At 35.3% G+C, this 18,203-nt stretch overlaps 1 protein-coding gene across 3 annotated transcripts; it reads right to left on the bottom strand.

The window, feature by feature from the left end:
* Nucleotides 1–6,991: 6,991 nt before the first annotated feature.
* On the bottom strand, nucleotides 6,992–15,409 carry LOC113717577 (FAD synthetase 2, chloroplastic). 3 transcript variants are annotated; one of them, XM_027242326.2, is made up of 7 exons: nucleotides 14,983–15,409; nucleotides 14,077–14,129; nucleotides 12,451–12,586; nucleotides 8,084–8,259; nucleotides 7,724–7,994; nucleotides 7,499–7,603; nucleotides 6,992–7,369 (listed from the first exon to the last, which is right to left on the bottom strand). In XM_027242326.2, the coding sequence occupies exons 1-7, from the start codon at nucleotides 15,300–15,302 to the stop codon at nucleotides 7,294–7,296; spliced, it is 1,137 nt and encodes a 378-aa protein (XP_027098127.1). In that variant the 5' UTR covers nucleotides 15,303–15,409; the 3' UTR covers nucleotides 6,992–7,293. The 3 variants fall into 3 exon arrangements, with proteins under 3 accessions (XP_027098127.1, XP_027098126.1, XP_071928596.1); XM_027242325.2 differs by having other exon boundaries at nucleotides 7,499–7,994; XM_072072495.1 differs by lacking the exon at nucleotides 6,992–7,369 and having other exon boundaries at nucleotides 7,456–7,603; nucleotides 14,983–15,407.
* Nucleotides 15,410–18,203: the final 2,794 nt, after the last annotated feature.

Below are 18,203 nucleotides of genomic sequence, written 5' to 3'. Positions count from 1 at the left end.
CAATACTATTAAATACTTTATACTAATATACCCATTTTGTGACAGTCCTACCTCACCCTAAGGCGAACCAAAGGGTTCGGCGGACCGCTTGCCCAACTCTCGTCAGGACTACGAAGTCGAATCATACAAACCCGATATAACGCACAAACGAATCCCCAAAAGAATAATAAGACGGTTATACGCAACTCAGAACGTTTCGGAATACATTAGCGCGCTTACACAAAGTAAAATCGTGAAACAGAAAACAAATCGAAACGAAAAGTAAATAGTGCCTGTCCGATCATCCAATGGTTACAGTAGCATCTCAACAAACGCAAAGATACCAGCTCAGAGGACTACACTTAATGTACATGATAAAACACTCATATACATTCATTGAAAATTTTACAATTAAAAGCGTGATTCTTAATTAAAAGACAATTAGGATTTTGATTACACAAGAGCTAACAAAAGAACGTTTACACTAGCTCCACCCTGTTCTCAAAATCACGGTTGGAAATGTGGTTCCCTGTAAGGAAAATAAAGGTAACGGGAAGGGGGTGAGATTACGCTCAATGAGGTACCAAAACAAAAGCAAGTAAGAATCAGGGAACTCCATATTCAATTAGTTACATACGCAAATCAAATAAAGAATTGAACAACACCATAGATAGAAAGGATACGGGTGGCTCTCAGGAGCCAAATTCTCATTTGCTCCACCGAAACTTGATCAAATAATAGTTGACACTCCGTCAACTTCCAAATAAAGTAACCAATTCAGTCCAGTAGAGCACCACTTTACACCAAAATCCCGATCACCACACATACCCCTTACCGAGCCCGAACACCTCAACAGAACAGAAGTGGTAATACTCGAGTATACCGGAATCAAGGGTCTCAATATCCAAAGATTCCTGAAACAGACTACTATGGTTCGTTATCTAATCGACCAGGCCCTTGCCGGCTCGACTCGAATAACTTGCCACAGGTGTTGAGCTCAGAGGTCACAGAAAGGTCGTTGGATACCAGCCTCCAAACGACGTCCGAACAGACTCAGATACAGATAACAGATTACACATAGTCAAGAGGCATACAGACAGACAAGAGAACGAGTGTGATAAAATACACCCTCGTCTCAAGCAGAATAAACATATAGTACTGTCATTCAAATCACAGATTGCAAGTGCAGAAATCAAGTTAAGAAACAAATGAGGGGAGTGGTACACTCACCTATTAAGGCGAAATAACGTCCAGAATATCTTTCCGGGTAACACTTTCAATTACCGATGAACCCTAAGGTTAATCAAGAGAAAATATTACAGTTCTTCCAGCAAAAGTTAGGTGAATCGAAAACAATTCAAATACTACTAGTATTTTGGAAATATAATTTTGGAAGTGAAAAGAGTACATTTAAACCAAAGGACATGAGTAAAATATTTGGAAAACTCATGCTCGCTCGTAAAACTTTGAAATATCCATTTGAGTCGAAGAAAACGTATTTCTATTAGTCGTAAATTTCATTTTTTCCAAGTGTACAAGTTTCGGCCAGATTCGACTGTATATACCTCGATAAAAGAGGACGCAAATATCCTAGATGGTTCATATGGTATTTGCTCTCAAATCGTTACCTAATCCTCGAGTGTAAATTCGGGCAGCACGTCCTTTGTATTTACCGATTTTTCCAGCCACTTATGGCTTCATTATTTTCCTCAATCAATCCCAAAGTCATACACAATATAAATTCATCACAACAGCCATTCAATAGGCTCAAAGTCATCCAAGTACAAGATTTAACTAGGAAAATGACCGGAAATAAGTTTTAAGCTAAGGACCCAAAAAGGCAGATTCACCGCTGCTTAGCGTATCGGACATAACCGAAACTACGCTTATTGGATTGAAGTGCAAGTTATACCGTTTCGAAGCTAAGACAGAGGACTATAACTTTGATGAAGACTACTCAGTCCAGTTCTCATCCTAACTAGGTCAAAGTTACCAAAACAACCCCAGATTTTCCAGTTCGACGCTCACTGTGAAATTCAACTAGCAGTCATGATTCATTCAATCATATCTCAGCACACACAACTCCGTTTCAGGTAATTCCAAAGCCATTTGAAAGCTAAGATACAAGAATATAATTCTTAAGAAGACATTGACAACCAAATCAGTAGTATTCCCAGTCAAACTAACCAATTACAGAAGCTGATTATCAGTTTCGGACAGAAACAGGGCAGCAGGGGTATTTTGGTCTTTTCACAGGTTACGTTGCTCCGATTGGACTGAAATTTTGCAGGAAACTATAAAACATTATTCTATACAACTTTTATGTTTTACACTAAGGCCAATTCGGCCTCTAACTAGGAGAAACAGTACCAGGCAGAATGGGGAAAAATGGAAACCCTAATCTGGAATTTTCCGCACAAAGTGGAAATTTTCCGCAATTCGCTACAATTTACGCACTATGGCTTCATTCTAGACCATTTCCAACCATCATCCATGGCTAACCAATAATAAACATATAAAAACAGAAAAATCCTCAATAAATAGGAAAATTAGACAACTCAACCATAACTTAAGAAATAACCCACAAAATGACATGCTTCACCACTAGAAACCCGTAATTGATCACTATTAGCATGAGAAGGAAGATATCTTGACAACTCACCTTTGCAACTCCAAGAAGCAAGATAACTAGAGCTTGTTCTTCACAAATGGCTTCACTAAAAGCCTTAAACTAGCTTATCAACTCACTATTGTTGAGGAATTTGGAATTTAAACGGTAGGTTTGCAAGATTCAAGCAAGAAAGGAAGGAAAATTGAAGAAGCTGTCTCTCTTCTTTTCTCCTCAATAATTCGGCCAAGATGCTAGAGAAATAAGATGATTTTTGGGTCAAAATTGAGGTATTAGTAAAGGTGAGAAATAGTAGTCAAAGTCTAAGCTCAACTAGAAAAGTGACTCCTAGCACCTTTAGGGTTTTAAACTTATCCTTTTGTCTCTCCAAGATTAACCATCTAAGCAACCTCTAATTATCTCTTACCACCTAGTAAATTAATCCCGGTATACAACACTTAACCTAATTGGTCGAATTCGTCGCACTTAACGCCACTAGCGGGTCCCACGTCCAATATACACTCTTTATTTCTCATGAACTAACTTATATTAGAAAAATGATTTAAAAACTATATTTACTTATAAAAATCTCGAAAATCAACATAATAGGGTTTAATGAAAAAAATGCATGCGAGAAAAATAATAAAATAAAATATTTTGAAATAAATAAAATTTACGGGTCCTCACACATTTCATATGTAAGAATAATCCAGAATGGAAAGGCCTTGCTACCCAAAATTCTTTTCTACCAAATTGGGCAGGAAACAAGTTATCATTCCAGTGTTAGGTAACTGAAGTCAGAATGAAATGTGCATTTCTTTTCCAACATCTAGTAGAATCATATTGAGAATGTAAAATGGAATGACGAAAACTAATATGTTGACTTAATTGCCCTAACTATGACATAAAACATTTCTTCTCTCATTTTGTTTGACACTAGCAATAGTTGGATAAAAATAACTTAATAATTTAGAAACATATGCAATTCGAATTATGTATCATGCATCTAATAGTAAAAGTATATACACTGTCAATGTATAGAAGATTAATCCATAATAATAATAATAATAATTTTTTAATAACATAAAATTGCAATAGTTGAATACTAATTTACCCAAACTGAATATTCAAATTGCATACATATAAATTCCTATGTTCCCTTGATATGCTTCTATTTATAAACAAAAAATGTATATTTATAACTATTTTTTAATAGTGAAACTGGGAGGGTTCAAAGCCAATACCTCTCACTTACATTTCCTACTCTCGAATCACTCAATCCATCCCTCCCCCTCAGGTACATTTGTGACTTAACAAATGGTTTAGTAGCAATTTTTTTCTTCTTTATTTATTAGAGTGTGTATGAATTGGCACTTATTACTTCTAAGTTGACAGTGTCATCACATAATCCAATTTTATAAATAAAAAGATGTTAAAATGTGTAATTAAATATATTATTTGATAGTAAAAAGAGAAAAAAGAGAAAAAATGTCATTAATTTATAGAATTAGAATTATTTATGACTAAAAAGTAACAATGTTATTAACTCACAGGTAACCTAACATTTAGCACATATATAAAAAATAAAATGACGTATAAAAGGGTAAACTTGATCCCTACAATTTAGATATTTCTTGCTACAATTTAGATGACACTTTTATAGAAAATAGAGATGTATGAAAAGGTAAACTGGACCCCTGGAATTTAGATACTTCTTGCTACAACTTAGATGTTTCCTCGATACAGTGAGAATAAGTTTTTCCTAGATTTTGTGAGGAATGTGATTCCAAAAAAAAAAAAAAAGTTGGAATAGGCTTCTTAGGAAAAAAGGCCTTTCCTACACAAAATTTGCATACCAAATACTAGAATGGAATGAATAAGTTGTAAAAGCCTTTCTAGCGCACAAACTAGGGAATGTACTATCATTAAATTTTTAAGAAACTCAAAAATTTTATTTATAAAGATTATTAATGAATAACTACTTAAAAAATATTTTGGAATTAGACAAAGGATAGATGTTGTATACAAAATTTGTAATAACTTCAAATTATGCAAATGATATGCAATATTTAAGATATGAAATTAACGTTGACTGGAATCACTTAATAGAATGTTTCTAATTGAAGTTAAATTAACATTGAACAAAGTGTTGCAAAGTTTTGATCTAAAGTTATAAAAAACCTAAAACATAATATACATAATAGACAATCAAAATATTGTACATAGAAAATTAGTGGTATTGTGGATACAACTTGTCTTTTGGTAAAGTACTATTTATCCCTGGAACAGAATAAAGTAACAAAAAGAAATAATCAAAAACAGTACATCAAAGGATTTAGCGCATATAAGAAAGAAGGACTAATAGTCTAAGCTCAACAGAACTTGAAAAAAAAAAATCCACTACAGACACACATGCAATGTAACAAAACTATGATCAGTGGTGAAGTTAGAACCTTTGTTTAGATGGTGCAACAATTGTATATAAACTTAAATATGTGGTTTATGAGTTTTCGGTGCAATTAAGTGTTTATTATAAGCTTAGTAGATATGAACCAATTTGTTTAATGTTACAAAAATAGAATTAGAAAATTGTCTATATTTTGATATTTATTATCTACAGTAGTTATCAAATCATCTAATAGTATAAAACCTATAGAATTGCTAAAATTATGCATATGTACAGATAATATGTACACAATCAAATTGTCAAATGAATATTTGGTTAACTTCTAATTCATATAGATGGACGTACAAGTAAAGTTTAATTTTAAGTAAATAAAACTTTATTAGAAAAAAATAGAAAAAGCATCATGTTTGATTTCAAAACTTTCATAGCAGAAATGGTAAGGGAAACTGTTAAAAAAAATCAACATTTTTGGGGGCAATTGTGGGTCTAGATGGAATATTTTGAAAATTCAGGGGGTGGGACAATAGTAAAAAGTGTAAATTTTTTATAGGTTACATAATAGTTTTCAAAACATCGAGGGCTGCATTTGCACCATCTAAAATGACTATACCTCCGCCCATTGATCTTAAATTTACATCATGATCTCATCAATCAGCTACATGTTTTCCCCAATATGTTGCATAGGACGTTGCTGATTCAAGTATCCTATTTTCGTGAGCCATTTTACACAGACACGAAGCACGCACATATTCGTTACAAGTTGCAGAAACTTTTAGTCATTACCTTAAAAGGGCACATAGTGAAGAATATATACACATTCTTTCGAATGACAAGCATCCAAATCGAAGATTTTTTTTTCCTTATTGTTTTCATTTAGGCAGTTTAAGAGAGACTTTAAAAATGGAGAAGTTGAATAACATGTTAAATTTAAGGGCAGTGAACGTGACAGTATATATATACAACTTTGTATGACAAGCATCTGAAACCTAAGCTTGGGAGCTGTGGCTATGCTAGCACGCAGACATGAGACAATGCATCTTTATAAAAGGCATCCGGACAAAACTAGAAGAAATATCATCAGTTGGTCTCTGGAATATTCTTCGTGAATGTGCCATGGCATTTCCCAAATGCGGTGAAATGGAGGAACCCTACTGAAGTAAAGATGTCACCATAACTTTTTGGACGTACTCTAAGGTGCCCATAAAGCTTTTGGACCATTGAAGTCCCTTGCTTTCTTCTTCTTTTTTTTTTTTTTTGTAAGAAATAGAATAATGAAATTGAGAGGATTAACGAATAACAATTCTCTGAAAATTATTTATTGCAATCAAGAATAGATGTGTGGTTTCGTTTAAATTTTTCCTGGGCCCCTATATCAACTTCACAAAATAGGTTTTGACTTTACATTTACTAGGGTGTCCTAGTGCAACCAAAAATTTCATTCTCTTTTACATCTTAAAAGGCGTTGAAGCATTTAGAAAAGATTTTGGGCAGTTGACATAGATAGATGTTCTATGTATTTTGTTTTTCGAGAACTTATCAAGATCCATGTCTTCTTCTGGCATGTTATTCATAACTTTAGATGATGTAGAATCTTGCTTTGGTTTCTTAGCATTTTGGAGCAGAACTTCTTTTGGATCTCAAAACCAGCATTTTTTTTAATCGGGTCATGTATTTCAAAAACAAATATGTGAATCAACTCGAGTTTTCTCAAAAAATAAAAACAAACATATCAACGTTTCTACCATTCACCAATAAGCACGGAAAATACTACTCCGTATCTCTATTAAGTCATTAATATAACTGTAAAGATCTCCTAGCATCAGATACTAGTCAATGAGCTAGTTTTATATCTTCTCCTCCAAGTACGCTTAACTTTAAAGTTAGCCTTATATCCTCTCTATTGACTTTAACAACTTAAGCTTTGCCTAAGTGTTATTTATGCAAGCAAACATTATAAATCTGCAATAAAAGGGTTGTTAGTTTGTTGTCTAGCCCAGTTGAGAACAAGCGTACGACGTACCTTTTAATGCATCAAAATTTGTTACGTCATTACATTTAAGCGATCCATATCAGATTTTTTTTTTTTTTGGGGGGCCTTCAGGATGCTCATATTATATATGGCCTTGATAGGCCGGATGCTATCTATTCTGGGCCGTGAACTATGAACAATGAAGCACGGCCCAGTGGTTCCGCCCGCTCGAATGGCTGACGATGCAAATACTTTCTTTCATGAGATATTGAGATTCAGAACAGCGGGCATCCAAAAGTGTGAAAACTGGGACGAGACGGGCGGGGAATACTAGGCTGGAGAAACCAGCCCACTAGCGTATATCAATGCATGGGGCCATGAGAACGCAAGGTTACCAGCATGTCTCCTGACAGACAATAATAAGAAGCATAATAAGAAGCACAAAGCTATAAAAAGAAGCATATGACATAAAATAAAAAAAAACTCCCATGCTCCTGAAAAAATTGTAAACCATTTGTATTAAAATGTTCCTGACCCAGCAAAGTCGATGCCTAGTAATCGGAAGTCTTGAGAAGTTAAGGGAATACAAGTGGCTAACACATCCAATTCCAAATGAATATGAGTTGTATCAATCATTACTCTGCACGGTACAACATTCTCGTCACCAATCGAAAGATAACAGTTCTCATAAGAACCTTCTACAGGTGGAAGATTTAATAAACAAGATTTTGGAGCTGACACCCTATTATCAGTAGCAAACCTGTCGTTCTCTTCCATCATCAACATGAGACGATGATGACGGCCCAAAAGCTCCGATGCATAGTTCATGTCCCCCTTGGCAAGAGCATGACGGACACGAGTTGACGAGACTTGGCCTCGCTCCATTGAATCACTAGCATTGATCTCTTTGGAGTCTTGTTTTTTGTCCATGACTGAACTAATAATGTATGCTCCCAGACCATATTCCTCACACAATCTAACGAGATCTGACGCATCACCAGCAGCCTTATATCCAAACCGATAGTTTTCGCCTATCACAAAATAATATCCTTATTTACTGCCATTACTCAGAGACATTCTAAAAGGAAACAAAAGACAATAGGGAAATAAGCTTAAGTACCTGCCACAACACCACGTACTCCAAGCTCCAAAGAGAGCTTCTCAACAAATTGCCGTGGAGTGAGATACCTGACTTTCGAGAATTCAATGTGAAATTCCCTGGGTGTCAAATTGCCACAGTTTGGTGCCCACGAGGATAGAACCCTTTTCCGGTCACATTTGGCAACAATTGGAGCCCTGTTTATACCATTTAAATGAATAAGCTCGCATCAATCTCCTCTTTTCAACACTCTGTCTCTATAATTTCAACTCAAGATTGAACTCGTAAATCTTCCCTATAAGGTAATTTATGACAAGTAATCTGAAGAAATGAATGAATGTTTGTATCACATACTACAAAAATAAATCCAAATGGAGACATAAGAAAGAATAAAACTCCAAAATTTTGCATAATCTTCCCAATCTAGCAATAAGAAATCTGGAATTGGTAGCATGGCATCAAAATTGCTTTCTGACATAAATTCTTAACCCTGTACTAAGAGTTCTGTAAACAACTAAGCCCTATTCCATTCACTGTGTAATGATCTATTTTAGCATGCTAATAGAGATGAAGGAGCATGATTATGGAAAAAATTCCTTTTATCTGCAATTGTGCGAATGTCACACAGATATGTTGGCTCTGCTATTGAACTTTCATCTTATAACAGATAACGGTCCAGAAGAAAATTCTGGCTTTTTTCCAGTCATTTTTTTTTTCAATACTTATCAGTTCTGATCCTTTTCATTGGTGCAGCATGGAAGCCAAGAGACTTCTATAGAAGAAAACTTCCATGTTGGCCATGGCTCTCCTATTCAAAGATCTATCAAAGGAATGACAGGCCTTAAAAAGCTTTTAGTCTACGTATTCTGTTTATGTTCAAGCAAGCAAGCTTTACAACAAGTCATCCCATCCACTACAGAATAGCCCACAACTTTGGAGAATCTCTTAAGTATAGCAGCGTATTCCGTGAGAAGTGGCTGTGCCCTAAAAGTGTGGGGCAATTTAGACATGGCACTAACAAGAAGTCTTGGAATAAGCAAGTGTCCAAAGTATTCTCTGTGATTGTGGTTGACTCACTCCAGAATGCAACAGCCCTTTACTCTTTGATTATGTCTAAATTTTATAGGATGTCTTCTGAATAAAGAACTTGAAAGATAATATGCACAGGCACCTAGGTTAGAAAAAATCCAAATGATAAGGGAAAATAAAAACTATCATTCTATCAACTATGGGATGCTATAGGGTACTATAGGATGGCACCAATATTAAATCCATTATCATCTAAATCAGTAAATCATGTAATGCAATTATTGCCTTATTTGAATCTATCATATCTTGCAAGAGCATTGATTTCAACATAAAGGGGTCAAAAGATGCTGTACAGTTGCTATTGGTGATTGCATATTTATTTTTGGCATTTATCTATAATTTATCTAATATTTCTCTGCATCCGTATGACAATTGTTAAGGTGTTGAGTGCAGGTATGAAAGGTACATATAGGGAGATACAAAATGAGCGAAGTTGGGTACTACGTTGTCCTCAGAAAAGAAAGAAAACTATGCCTAGTGAGAGACAGACAAAGGGAGAGTAGCAAACCAGCCATGGAGGTCAACCAAAAGAGGGGACATGCACTCTAAAACCTTTTTTTGGGAGGGGGCGGGGTGGGTGGTGGGGGACCCTGCAGATAGTGGTGCCTGCTCAGTGTATTTCTAAAAGGGATTACAATTTTTAAAGAGTTATCCAAGAGTCTACATTGCTCCAAAAAATGGAAGCCAAGGCACAACTAGCAGGTAGCATCCTTCCAAATACAAGTTTGGACCAGTGCATGGAATTAATTCCAGGCCACATCAACAAGAGTGTTCAGCAATTTACGGTGGCTGAGTTACGTAGCACTTACCCAAAAAGGACAGCACAGTGAACTTGAACTAAAAAGTAAAATAATTTCAAAAAATCAAAAAATATCATTCCACCTAATAAGGAGACAAGGTACTACGCTATTACGTAACCTGTCCCCTTGTGTGGTACACTGGTAGCTCAAGATCTGTGTGTGCTGCTTTAACAGCCAAATAGTAGGTTAAGACTACCTTTGGCATGTGTTGATGTCCCCTCCAGTGCACAAACTACGTGAGGGAGGTATATCAGATGATGATAACGACATTGTTTAAGAGTCCTGTTGGATATGTTATGAGGGCCCAATTTCCATTTGAAATACTTATCTATCATGACAGGTGCTATACGATTGATGCCCTCCTAAACCCATTAAATAGGATGAGTCATCCATGCTCTGTATGTCTAAATACTAACAAACTGTTCAGGATTTCACGCACTATAGTTTTTCAATAAGCACCTTTCTTCTTTTCACTTACTGTGTCTATTTTAAATTCTTGTTTCACATTCATTAGAATTTCCAAATCAAGTAGGATCTTTTGCAGGATATGATGTAGAAACTGGATTAGATTTAAAGAACTGTCAAAAAATAATACCCATTGACATCCGTGGACTAGCTCAACCTTATATGAACAACACAATTCTATTTAAATGTTATGATTTATTGTATAACTGTGACTTTTCTTATTTACTAGGTGATTGCCCAATTTTTACAGCATCTACGGTTTCTTTAATTAGCTTTTCAGAAAATTCAGAGATTCATTCAGTGCACCCTTAACTGTGCTTGTTCGTGCAGCTAGTATTGGTTGCTTGAAATATGCATATCTAAGAATGTTGAGAAAGATATAAATATGGAATTGCCATGCGAGAAGATGGAAAACAGAAACTGCATATATAAGACATCAGACTCTCTCTTTCAATTTGAAGAAATTTTATTGTAATGCACTAACCACTGCCTCTCATGCTATGGAACCAGCTATGGACATGTTCAAGATTCACTGGCATGCCTGAATGGAAAGTCCTAAGTAATAATTGCTTCGTAACTTTGATTAACAAATGCAGGAGAGGATTGAGAATGACAAGATTTTGGAATATGAACAAGAAATGATGGCAAAAACAAACTGAAGGATGTGTTTATCAGAGAAACAGAAGGAACCACTTTTTGAATGAATTTTGTCATCCTTTTTTCCATAGTCTATCATGCACAAATGATCAAAGTTTCTTTTTAAATAGAATGTTAATACAGAAATGAATGCACTAAACCAGACCTCCATTATCCATCTTAACATGGCAAGAAATTCTCAAAAACTTACCATACTTTCATTCCAATGACCACGCTCTCTATCACACTAAAAGCCGAATTTCAGAACTCAAATTTTGGGAGAAGACCATATGATCTCATTCAGGGAACTACAGAACTTGGGGAGGTGTACCTGATTTATTTCCCACTTGAAATATTACTTAAAAACATGTAAAAATAGCTGTGAGAAATGGAAGTGAAGAATATTGCTGACCAAAAATGATTAATATTGCTGAATATTTTCAGAAAAGCACCAAAATTGTAAGTGAAGAATGAAATTAAGGCCAGAGAAGTCAAGATCAAGAACAACCATCCTTTACAACTTCAATTGTAAGCAAAACTTGAAAGCCTTCAAAGCCGTTAGAACAAAGACTATTCCATCCTATGATTTTGTCCAAGTATTTACTAGCCCAAAGAATGCATTACAGTAAACTGAAACCAGTCAATTCAGAAGTCACTAAATAATTCCAGAATCATGAGAGAACCAGACATTACTGTCTTTTTGGATGCTACCAAAAAAGCAAAAAAATAGGTCTAGCTGCATTCAGTTCTCCACTATCACTCACGGGCTCTCACACACTCATTGTATCCTACGCATTCACCATAATTGGAAGTGAAGAATATTGCTGAATATTGCTGACCAAAAATGATTAATATTCCAGAATATTTTCGGAAAACCACCAAACTTGCAAGCGAAGAATGAAATTAATGCTGGAGAAGTCAAGATTACGAAGAAAAATGTTAAACCCCATTTTTTACAACTTCAGCAGTAAGCAAAACTTGAAAGTCCTCCAAGCCATCAGAACAAAGACTATTTCATCCTATGATTTTGTGCTAAGTATTTGCTAGCCAGAAGAATGCATTACAGCAAACTGAAAATTCAGAAGTCACCAAATAATTCCAGGATAGAGAACCAGACAATACCATCCTTTTTGGATCTCTGACTTTATGGCCATCACACACTCATTATATTTTACACATTCACTATATCTTTCCTTTAGATTAGTCTGAGTATACTTCTCACCACTTAAAACTAGTGCACATGGAAATCCAAAGTTTAGATTATTAACCTATCTGTTTAACACTATGTGCTGAAGAAAACTGTGAGATAATACATGCAACTATTGTTAGGCGATCTGTAGAGAAACAATTGCAAATACGTACAAGGAACACCAACATGTAGAGTTATGCAGTCCATACCTAGGTTCCCACCCAAGAACTTCTGCCATTCCAACGAATGAAAGAAGAAAAGGTATCCCAACTTTTGATGCTTGGATTGCAAGTTCTCGGTGACCAATGTGAAGAGCATCAAATTTTCCTAAAGCAACTATCCCACCTATTTAAACAAGATTAAACGTTACAATGCAAAAAAGAAACCAATCTTGTTTCTCAAGGCATAAAAGTGTTTCCCTGTGTATGCAAAGAGATGAATGAATGATGAATTGCATGACATGTTCACCTAATGTAATTCCATCCAGGATCACAGACTCATAAGGACGATGAAAAGTATACAAGTTTTCTGGATGGAGAAAGACAAGTAGACAAGAGTAGGCTAATAGATGGGAACATTCTTGAGAGAACATTCTGTTTAATGCAACTCTTCAGACGAATTTAATCTAGGTGGAATAAGTATTTGTCATTTTAGTTAGAGGTTTGGAATTTCGAAAATACATGACTCATATCTCTGGCAGCTTATTTGATGGAGCATTAGATGCAACAAAAGCAGCCCAGTTACAAATCTACCACAAGCTTAACCACTCAGAATAATTCCGCCAGCATGCAAAGGGGCAGGTTAGCCGCTCACTTACAGGCCAAGGCCATAATTAGCCAATAAGAAACAACCAGAATGCGAAAGGGCATGTAAAAATTTGTGGATATATTCAGCTTTTAGATTATGAAGTACCACTTTTTTTTTTTACTATTAATATTGCATCTATCAAGATCATTTCAGCTCCCCACATACCACATGAAAAAAACTAGTATTTTTTTTCTTTATTCCTTTTGCAAAGCATCATAAACCATGATTGGGAATCACTGCACCCCTCCAAAATAATTTTCCTTCCATAATTCTAGATGTTCCATTACAACATCCTATCTTGGTTCAGGCATTTACTTATAAAATTAACTGAACTAGCTGTGAGAATTGGATCTGCCTATCTAGGACTAGATCTTGCCCAAGTAAAAGAAACCAAAAAGGTGCAGCTCAAAAAGAGTCAGAACCATTTTCAAGTTTTATCTCCACTGATCAAATGAGAAAGTACAAGAACTGCACTTCTCAAGTATATATGACTAAGCCGAAATGAATGTTCTCTGAGATAACTGTGTAGACAAGTTCCGGATAGATATTTCTTAGTATCAAGGGTCAAGTTGTTAGTTGAAACTGTTGCAGCAAACCATTGAAATCAACTAAACATACATGGATCCTGTAATTTTCCGTATTTAATTTGCCAGTGAACATGTAAACTGCATCCACCCTCCCCCCACTCCCAGCCCCAACCCAAGAACAGAATATAAAAAGATTACATTTATCTTCAAAAAGAGATAAATATCAAATTGCTACAAATTAACTGAAAAAAAAAAAAATGTAAGACATGTGAACATGTTAACAAAAGGTCATTTTTCTTCCTACTACTTGTATGGTCAAAATAAGAATATAATCAACTTAAGAAGGGAAAACCTGTTCAGTAACTTCATGACCATAACAAATTGCAGTAACGTCACCTGAATATATTGTTTCTAATCACGTGCTTGTTAACAGAAAAATGAGGAATATTAGAAGATTAAAAAAAAAAAAAGCTAAAAGATTGAAGAGAACAAAGAGAAAACCTGCTATTGGTGACAATTTTTCAGGTGGAGACTCTTGACAATCTTCATTTTGGCTACCAGAAGAGAATTAAAAAATATGCAAATTACATTAGAATGACAGAAAAACCATAACTGAGCAATGCTAAACATAAATTTGCCACACTATCAGAAGATAGGTAATCTTTTCATCTCCTATAACTCTAAGTAACCACCACAAGAAATATAAATCATTAATATGCTGACTGCCTATACCACCTCTCTATAACCATACACATTGTCATTCTTAACGTAGCATAAAAATTCGAACAACAACAAAACACTCTTTGCAAGCAGGAGAGAATAGTGCTGACATTAAAAAAATTTTGGTTTGAAATCAAGCTATTATGTCTCAATTCTAGAATACGCATTTGCGCAGACAAATCATTCGAAGCAGTTTCATTTTTCTCCATAATCCTAGACTCTATTCTAGATATTAAACTCACTTGATAAGCAGCCTAAAGAACCTAAACATCAACTGTTATGTTTAATTCGGGAATTAGAACTTCCATATTGCAGCCAACAAAGCATAAGTCACAGATTTATTTCCAATTGCATGTTTTCACAAGTAATCAAGGTAAATTAGGTATTCTTCCACAGTTCTGCCGGGCCAAAAAGTTGATGTTCTACAATCCCTTAATCTCAATAGTAAAAGGTTCACATCAATTCACTTCTAACTATTAAATTTGCCAATTAAAAGCCTATCAAACCCATACACAAATTCCCCTATTCGACACAAAAACTAAAACTCTCCTATTGCAGCAGGCAAATCATACCGAAGTTTCAACAACAATATCCCCAGTAATAAAAAATTAGCACATGCAAAAACAATATCAAATCGTTGCAAAAGATTAGGCAAAAGAAAAAAAAAAGAGAAAGAATTCATGTTACCTTAAACAACCTGGAAGAGGCGGACTTTTGGTGTGCTGAATACAATTAACATAAGGGTCTCTCAAACCATTATCCCTTCTACAATCATCGTTGTTCAACAGAAATCTGAACCTTTCTGTAGAAAAGGACATGGCAGCTAAAGTAGCGGTAGATGGTCTTACAATTAAAGGGTGATGGAGTTGCTTGGCTGTAAAACAAAATTGGTGACGAGGCTTCTTCTTACTGCAATTCTTGTATTGTTGATGATGGTAGTGGTGGTTGAGATAGCAGTTACAGTCTCGCAAGTGGTGGGAGAAAATAGTGCGAGAGACACCCAACATAGTAGCATCAGAAACGAAAGTATGGCGCGAGTAGCATTAATATCTTACCCTCTATCTACGGTTTGAGCCAGGGAAAGAGAGGTAGAAAATTTTGGGTTAGGCGCAAAAAGGGGACCAGCTGGAGACTTGGGCGGTGCTGAGAAAGTGCACATTAACCAAAGGGAAATCATTAAAAAAAATTTATATTTTGTAAAATGACTACTTTCCGAACCTTATTTTTAAAAGTATAATTTTATATTTCTTATAAATTTATAATGATCAAATTTAGTTTTTATTTAGATTTTTTATTAGTTTTTGACTGGAATTCACCGCGTGCCTTGCACGTAATTATTTTTGAGGGGCTAATCTGAGGACCCGAAAATTTTCTTATTTTTATAGAATATTACTGGAATATTTAAATGATTATTCACTCATTTTCTCCGAATTATTTATTTCGACCATTTTAAATCCATTTATATGGAACGACGCCTCTTTATATTTCTAAAGCGACTTGTTTCAAAAAATTAATTTTTTTGGAAGTTCGTTTAGTGAAAATAGCAAAAACGTGTTTGGAAATTTTAACCGATTGAGAGTACAATAAGTTTGAAAATTTGGAGACATGTTCAATGGTCTTAAAATAGGTAAATTTAGGTTTAAGTACTCAAGTGATAGTTGGTGGTACGATCGTTATAAGAATTTCTCGAAAGTTTCACTTTATCACGCCTAAATTGGAAATACGCATTTTCACACGTGCGCTTAATTGTGGGACTTTGGACCATTATTTTGGGACAATTAAGAATGAATAATATTTATATGAATGTAAGTGCCTTAGAGGTTTAGTGCACTAGTGCAACAAACTTAAGAGAAATCGAGCAAAAAACGCACGCGTATGCGCACTATTTACGGTTGACTTTTGCGCACCTAAACTATTAGACGTTAAGCTTTCTTTGTACGCCAAAGGGTCAGACCAAACATATCATTTCTCCAAGCTTCCATGGCCGGCTAGAAGCTGCAAAGAAACAACCAAAACTCTTCAACATTTCCCTCTACAAATCTTACTCAAATCTCTACCAAATTCTCTCAAATTTTAACACTACTTAGCCTAAGACTTGGAGTTCATATCTAGCTAAAAAGGGGGGACTTTTCACGGCTCACTTAGGAGCAAGGAGGGACCGAAATTTCTGAGTTGTTCATCAACTAGAGTAAGTCATGATCAAGCTTTCTAATTTCAGTTTTTGGAAGTTCTAGTATACTTTTTTGCTCTTAATTTCCTATGGGTTGTTGTTGTTGTTGAAAAAAATGGAAGGTGGGCTCTATGAACTCCCATCTCTGTCTTGATGGCTGATATGGTGATTGATGCTATTTATAATGTTGGTTTAGTGTTTGAAATGGTGGATTAATGGAGTATAATTAGCAGAAATCTCAAGGAACTCATGGAATAGAAATTTTCGATTTTGCCCCTGCCCTGTTCGGTTATTTTAAGGCCAATTTTTGATGATCTAATGGCTTGAATATGATGTTTATATGTTGTATTAGTTGTGTAAAAATTTTCATTGGAAAATATTGAAGTTTGGTTGGGCAAATGAATATTTTTGTGAAACCAGTCAAGCTGGAAAACTGTTTCCGTGTAGCTCTGTCCAGCGATAGTGTTTCGGCCGTAACTTTGTCCTTCGACGTCGAAATCGAGTACCGTCAGTGGCATTTGAACTAGGCATCCACACCTTTCCAACGGTATAAAATGCACGTTTTGGTTTCATGTGTGTGAGCCAAACCAATCGTTTTAAGAAGGCTACCCTGTTTCTCTGTTCTGCTGAAATGATTTGATGATGCTGCAACTTTAGGCTTAATTTCGAGCCAGTTGCATGCTGAAACTTAAAACGATTTCTTCTGTGAAATTATAGCCCTATGAATGTATTTTCCAACACTATAAACCATGCTCAATTCCGAGTTAAATTGAGTGAGTTATGATCAAAATACGGTGACTGCCCTGTTCTTGAAAACCCTTGGATTTGGACAGATTTGATGTAAGACTTGTTGTGGTCTTACTAAATGAATTTCTTGGTGCTAAACACCTACCAAATGTACCATGTATGTTCCTTAGACTTTTCTTGCACAAATGAACCATGTTTGGAGGTTTTTTTTAGCCGAATGTTTGGAAACGGAGAGAAATGGAGCTAAAGGCAGTTTTGCCTTAGTAAATTTAAAACTTTTGTTGATTGATTAACCACCTTTCCGAAGGTATTTTACTACGAAATTTGATAGAGAGATACCCTACATATAGGAGTACTATACTGCAAAATTTGGTACCAATCCAAGTCCGTTTCGACACTTAACTAAAGGTCCAAATTCGGAAACCCAAATCTGGAAATTTGTTCAACAGTCTTGAATTTTTCCCAACTTTGAGCTACCATATCTGGGTGCTCGAAACTCCGAGTCTCGATCCGCTTGTTCTTTCCTAAACCTTACTTACACCTCTAATTGAGTTATAAATTTCAAGGGCTGGTTTACAACGAGTGAATTCTGCCGAATTTCCAAAGTTAGCGAAAAACCAACCCCGGCTCAATCCTGGGTGTTCTGGAACAGCAACTTTAAGCTCATTTTTGAATACCTTCCGCTTAGATTCATGAAACAGTGTCTTCTAAAAACTTTTAGTACTTTCCAAGAGGTTTCCAACGGTATAAAGTTTTCCAATTTTAGACTTGTATCGAGTGAGATACGATTTTTCAAAAATCCATATCAAAACTGAAATTTTCCAACTTTCAAGGAAATAGAGTTTTCCAAGAACTCTTTATTCTTTCGACATTATGCAAACGTTTTAACCTCGATTTCCAAGATAAAAATCCAAATGCTTTTGTACTTTAAGAAACTCTAATTGAACCTCGATTTACGAGTAATTGAGGTTCGATTTCATGAAATTTCCTT

Source organism: Coffea arabica, chromosome 11e, assembly GCF_036785885.1.
Source record: "Coffea arabica cultivar ET-39 chromosome 11e, Coffea Arabica ET-39 HiFi, whole genome shotgun sequence".
Lineage (NCBI taxonomy): Eukaryota > Viridiplantae > Streptophyta > Magnoliopsida > Gentianales > Rubiaceae > Coffea > Coffea arabica.
This window is presented reverse-complemented; position numbering and strand designations above follow the sequence as displayed.